At 43.5% G+C, this 6,972-nt stretch overlaps 1 protein-coding gene across 3 annotated transcripts in view; it reads right to left on the bottom strand.

The window, feature by feature from the left end:
• Positions 1-6,238, bottom strand: part of LOC120035913 (probable carboxypeptidase X1) — an 18,522-nt gene extending 12,284 nt beyond the window's left edge. For 2 of the 3 annotated variants that reach the window (XM_038982386.1, XM_038982387.1), the window contains exons 1-4: positions 4,477-6,238; positions 4,159-4,268; positions 3,790-3,929; positions 1,043-1,127 (exon numbers count right to left, since the gene is read on the bottom strand). In XM_038982386.1, the coding sequence (XP_038838314.1) occupies positions 1,043-1,127; positions 3,790-3,929; positions 4,159-4,197 (264 nt within the window). In that variant the 5' untranslated portion in view covers positions 4,198-4,268; positions 4,477-6,238. Of the gene's footprint in view, positions 1-1,042; positions 1,128-3,547; positions 3,583-3,789; positions 3,930-4,158; positions 4,269-4,476 lie in introns of those variants that run through there. The other variant, XM_038982388.1, reaches the window with a different exon arrangement.
• Between the last annotated feature and the right edge of the window lie 734 nt (positions 6,239-6,972).

Below are 6,972 nucleotides of genomic sequence, written 5' to 3'. Positions count from 1 at the left end.
GGTTTCACCTTTAATCTACAGAACAGAACACACCTTTCACCTTTAATCTACAGAAAAAACACAGGTTTCACCTTTAATCTACAGAACAGAACACACCTTTCACCTTTAATCTACAGAACAGAACACACCTTTCACCTTTAATCTACAGAAGAGAACACAGGTTTCACCTTTAATCTACAGAACAGAACACACCTTTCACCTTTAATCTACAGAAAAAACACAGGTTTCACCTTTAATCTACAGAACAGAACACACCTTTCACCTTTAATCTACAGAAGAGAACACAGGTTTCACCTTTAATCTACAGAACAGAACACACCTTTCACCTTTAATCTACAGAAAAAACACACGTTTCACCTTTAATCTACAGAACAGAACACACCTTTCACCTTTAATCTACAGAACAGAACACACCTTTCACCTTTAATCTACAGAACAGAACACACCTTTCACCTTTAATCTACAGAACAGAACACACCTTTCACCTTTAATCTACAGAAGAGAACACAGGTTTCACCTTTAATCTACAGAACAGAACACTTGTTTTCCTTGTTTTAACATGGAGATGCCAATACATAAAGGCTTTGGCATTTTTTAATCAATATCCTACCAGTCTACCCTTCAACCCTTCAATGAACTCCTGTCCTATTCCTCAAATGGATTGACTTCAATTTGGGCTTCTGGACCACATGCTGATTTATCTACGCCAAATCAAGTCCGGACCTCTAAGCCAGTTCCCGGGCTGATTTTCATTCGTCACCCTTTAAATCAGGGACTGATTTAGTCCTGAGACACCATGAGGGTGAACAGAGAGAAAACCAGTGGTACTCTGGCCCTCCAGGCTTGGATTTCAATTCCCCTGATCTACGCCAACACGCTAGAATACATATCGTTCCATTCATCGCCGCCTCCTCTTTTACCTACATAACAAAGAAAAATCCCTTTTGGAAAGTGAACACATATTATATTCCTCAAATGGGCTAACTAAGCATCTTCCTCGACTCTACAGTATTTTTAACGTCGACCCTCCAGAACGGCTCACCGCCTCCTCTGTTCCGTTCATGCAGGTCTTCCAGGTCTCGGAGTCGTTACTCAGCTGCACTTTGTAGGTTTCAACCCAGTCCCAGCTACAAAGACATTAACAACGAGTACACATTAATGTAAAATCTTATTACTATGTAATATATGTAAAGTAAATGTATAGTAAACTATAGTAAACGTATAGTAAACTATAGTAAACGTATAGTAAATGTATAGTTAACATATAGTATATGTATAGTAAATGTATAGTAAATGTATAGTTAACATATAGTATATGTATAGTAAATGTATAGTAAACTATAGTAAATGTATAGTAAACGTATAGTAAACGTATAGTAAACGTATAGTAAATGTATAGTAAATGTATAGTAAACATATAGTATATGTATAGTAAATGTATAGTAAACATATAGTAAACGTATAGTAAATGTATAGCAAACATAAACATATAGTAAACATATAGTAAATGTATAGTAAACATATAGTATACGTATAGTAAATGTATAGCAAACATATAGTAGATGTATAGTAAACGTATAGTCAACATATAGCAAACATATAGTAAACATATAGTAAATGTATAGTAAACATATAGTATATGTATAGTAAATGTATAGCAAACATATAGTAAATGTATAGTAAACGTGTAGTCAACATATAGTAAATGTATAGTAAATGTATAGCAAACATATAGTAAACATATAGTAAATGTATAGTAAACATATAGTATATGTATAGTAAATGTATAGCAAACATATAGTAAATGTATAGTAAACGTATAGTCAACATATAGTAAATGTATAGTAAATGTATAGTAAACATATAGTGAATGTATAGTAAACATATAGTAAATGTATAGTAAACATATAGTAAATATATAGTAAATGTATAGTAAACATATAGTAAATGTATAGTAAACATAGAGTAAATGTCTAGTAAACATATAGTAAACATATAGTAAATATATAGTAAACATATAGTAAATATATAGTAAATGTATAGTAAATGTATAGTAAACATATAGTAAAGTATAGTAAACATAAAGTAAACATATAGTAAATGTATAGTAAATGTATAGTAAATATATAGTAAACATATAGTATATGTATAGTAAATGTTTAGTAAACATATAGTGAATGTATAGTAAACATATAGTAAATGTATAGTAAACATATAGTAAATGTATAGAAAACGTATAGTAAAGGCTCTGTTGATGTTTTATTCATGTTTATATGTTGTCAATAAACAACTTAACAGACTTTAATTATTATGAATCTAGATAAAATAGAATATGAGGGAAAATACATAAATGGCGTATATACAGTATAGTAGAGTATTTAGACATACCATATATATATGTTATGGGCTGGATACCGCCCAACCCTAATATATATACAGTATATCTCTGGATACAGCCCAACCCTAATATATATACAGTATATCTCTGGATACAGCCCAACCCTAATATATATACAGTATATCTCTGGATACAGCCCAACCCTAATATATATACAGTATATCTCTGGATACCGCCCAACCCTAATATATATACAGTATATCTCTGGATACCGCCCAACCCTAATATATATACAGTATATCTCTGGATACAGCCCAACCCTAATATATATACAGTATATCTCTGGATACAGCCCAACCCTAATATATATACAGTATATCTCTGGATACAGCCCAACCCTAATATATATACAGTATATCTCTGGATACAGCCCAACCCTAATATATATACAGTATATCTCTGGATACAGCCCAACCCTAATATATATACAGTATATCTCTGGATACCGCCCAACCCTAATATATATACAGTATATCTCTGGATACCGCCCAACCCTAATATATATACAGTATATCTCTGGATACAGCCCAACCCTAATATATATACAGTATATCTCTGGATACAGCCCAACCCTAATATATATACAGTATATCTCTGGATACCGCCCAACCCTAATATATATACAGTATATCTCTGGATACCGCCCAACCCTAATATATATACAGTATATCTCTGGATACAGCCCAACCCTAATATATATACAGTATATCTCTGGATACAGCCCAACCCTAATATATATACAGTATATCTCTGGATACAGCCCAACCCTAATATATATACAGTATATCTCTGGATACCGCCCAACCCTAATATATATACAGTATATCTCTGGATACAGCCCAACCCTAATATATATACAGTATATCTCTGGATACAGCCCAACCCTAATATATATACAGTATATCTCTGGATACCGCCCAACCCTAATATTATTCTGACCTTTTTAACTAGGTCGTCTCTAAATTCATAGACCCCAGTCACGACTATGTGTCTCTATGTGTAGGCTATGCCCCCTTCTACTCCTGGCCCCCCTGACAGCACCCCTTCTTCTCCTGGTCCCCCTCCCAGCACCCCTTCTTCTCCTGGTCCCCCTGCCAGCACCCCTTCTTGTCCTGGTTCCCCTCCCAGCACCCGGCCTGTCTGACCTATCTCCAGATGGAGTTACGTCCCTCCAGGATGACTCCTGTGATGCCCCCTTCTTCTCCTGGTCCCCCTGCCAGCACCCCTTCTACTCCTGGTCCCCCTGCCAGCACCCCTTCTTCTCCTGGTCCCCCTGCCAGCACCCCTTCTTCTCCTGGTCCCCCTGCCAGCACCCCTTCTTCTCCTGGTCCCCCTGCCAGCACCCCTTCTTCTCCTGGTTCCCCTCCCAGCACCGGGCCTGTCTGACCTACCTCCAGATGGAGTTACGTCCCTGCAGGATGACTCCTGTGAACAGCGTGGGGCGCAGAGCATCCACCTGCAGCCACTGGTACTGGTCCTCATACTTAGCACACCACGCACCATCATACATGTCTCCGTCCTCGATACCTGACTGGACGGACAGACGGACAGACAGACAGACAGACAGACAGACAGACAGACAGACAGACAGACAGACAGACAGACAGACAGACAGACAAGCTCAATGAGTTATTCAGGAAGCATTCTGCAATAAAATGACCGGTAAAGTTATCATTGTATTTAGGAAGCAGATCACAAGGGGAATAACAACTAAGTACTTGGTGGCTATAGTATATTCATATCTAGACTATAGAACCCACCTGTATATTAAGTCTTGCCCTGTGAGGGCCAAGTCCCATCCGCAGGTAGGACGAAGCATGGAACTGGCTGTCATCAACCCTCAGTGACTTCAGACCCAACGGGGGACAGTCTGGAGAGGTTACAACACATTATAGATAGTTACAACACATGGTGGATCAGGGATAGCCATCATGTCACTCCTTGCCACATCTTGTCATGTATGGCATTTAAAAAAACACATATTTAACCAGGTAATTCAGTTAAGAAAAAATTCTTATTTACAATGACGGCCTAGGAACAGTTGGTTAACTGCCTTGTTCAGAACGACAGATTATTACCTTGTCAGCTCGGGGATTTGATCTAGCAACCTTTCGGTTACTGGTCCAACGCTACCTGCCGCATAACATGGAGTTGAAACGATAGCACAACCAGATCTGGGACCAGGCTAGATCAGGGCTGTGTTCCAGACACACAGACGATAGCACAACCAGATCTGGGACCAGGCTAGATCAGGGCTGTGTTCCAGACACACAGACGATAGCACAACCAGATCTGGGACCAGGCTAGATCAGGGCTGTGTTCCAGACACACAGACGATAGCACAACCAGATCTGGGACCAGGCTAGATCAGGGCTGTGTTCCAGACACACAGACGATAGCACAACCAGATCTGTAACCAGGCTAGATCAGGGCTGTGTTCCAGACACACAGACGATAGCACAACCAGATCTGGGACCAGGCTAGATCAGGGCTGTGTTCCAGACACGCAGACGATAGCACAACCAGATCTGTAACCAGGCTAGATCAGGGCTGTGTTCCAGACACGCAGACGATAGCACAACCAGATCTGTAACCAGGCTAGATCAGGGCTGTGTTCCAGACACACAGACGATAGCACAACCAGATCTGGGACCAGGCTAGATCAGGGCTGTGTTCCAGACACGCAGACGATAGCACAACCAGATCTGGGACCAGGCAAGATCAGGGCTGTGTTCCAGACACGCAGACGATAGCACAACCAGATCTGTAACCAGGCTAGATCAGGGCTGTGTTCCAGACACACAGACGATAGCACAACCAGATCTGTAACCAGGCTAGATCAGGGCTGTGTTCCAGACACACAGACGATAGCACAACCAGATCTGTGACCAGGCTAGATCAGGGCTGTGTTCCAGACACACAGACGATAGCACAACCAGATCTGGGACCAGGCTAGATCAGGGCTGTGTTCCAGACACGCAGACGATAGCACAACCAGATCTGGGACCAGGCAAGATCAGGGCTGTGTTCCAGACACGCAGACGATAGCACAACCAGATCTGGGACCAGGCTAGATCAGGGCTGTGTTCCAGACACACAGACGATAGCACAACCAGATCTGGGACCAGGCTAGATCAGGGCTGTGTTCCAGACACGCAGACGATAGCACAACCAGATCTGGGACCAGGCAAGATCAGGGCTGTGTTCCAGACACGCAGACGATAGCACAACCAGATCTGGGACCAGGCTAGATCAGGGCTGTGTTCCAGACACACAGACGATAGCACAACCAGATCTGGGACCAGGCTAGATCAGGGCTGTGTTCCAGACACGCAGACGATAGCACAACCAGATCTGGGACCAGGCTAGATCAGGGCTGTGTTCCAGACACGCAGACGATAGCACAACCAGATCTGGGACTAGGCTAGATCAGGGCTGTGTTCCAGACACGCAGACGATAGCACAACCAGATCTGGGACCAGGCTAGATCAGGGCTGTGTTCCAGACACACAGACGATAGCACAACCAGATCTGGGACCAGGCTAGATCAGGGCTGTGTTCCAGACACGCAGACGATAGCACAACCAGATCTGGGACCAGGCTAGATCAGGGCTGTGTTCCAGACACACAGACGATAGCACAACCAGATCTGGGACCAGGCTAGATCAGGGCTGTGTTCCAGACACACAGACGATAGCACAACCAGATCTGGGACCAGGCTAGATCAGGGCTGTGTTCCAGACACGCAGACGATAGCACAACCAGATCTGGGACCAGGCAAGATCAGGGCTGTGTTCCAGACACGCAGACGATAGCACAACCAGATCTGGACCAGGCTAGATCAGGCTGTGTTCCAGACACACAGACGATAGCACAACCAGATCTGGGACCAGGCTAGATCAGGGCTGTGTTCCAGACACGCAGACGATAGCACAACCAGATCTGGGACCAGGCTAGATCAGGGCTGTGTTCCAGACACGCAGACGATAGCACAACCAGATCTGGGACCAGGCTAGATCAGGGCTGTGTTCCAGACACACAGACGATAGCACAACCAGATCTGGGACCAGGCTAGATCAGGGCTGTGTTCCAGACACACAGACGATAGCACAACCAGATCTGGGACCAGGCTAGATCAGGGCTGTGTTCCAGACACGCAGACGATAGCACAACCAGATCTGGGACCAGGCTAGATCAGGGCTGTGTTCCAGACACGCAGACGATAGCACAACCAGATCTGGGACCAGGCTAGATCAGGGCTGTGTTCCAGACACGCAGACGATAGCACAACCAGATCTGGGACCAGGCTAGATCAGGGCTGTGTTCCAGACACGCAGACGATAGCACAACCAGATCTGGGACCAGGCTAGATCAGGGCTGTGTTCCAGACACGCAGACGATAGCACAACCAGATCTGGGACCAGGCTAGATCAGGGCTGTGTTCCAGACACGCAGACGATAGCACAACCAGATCTGGGACCAGGCTAGATCAGGGCTGTGTTCCAGACACGCAGACGATAGCACAACCAGATCTGGGACCAGGCTAGATCAGGGCTGTGTTCCAGACACGCAGA

Source organism: Salvelinus namaycush, unplaced genomic scaffold, assembly GCF_016432855.1.
Source record: "Salvelinus namaycush isolate Seneca unplaced genomic scaffold, SaNama_1.0 Scaffold115, whole genome shotgun sequence".
Taxonomy (NCBI): domain Eukaryota; kingdom Metazoa; phylum Chordata; class Actinopteri; order Salmoniformes; family Salmonidae; genus Salvelinus; species Salvelinus namaycush.
This window is presented reverse-complemented; position numbering and strand designations above follow the sequence as displayed.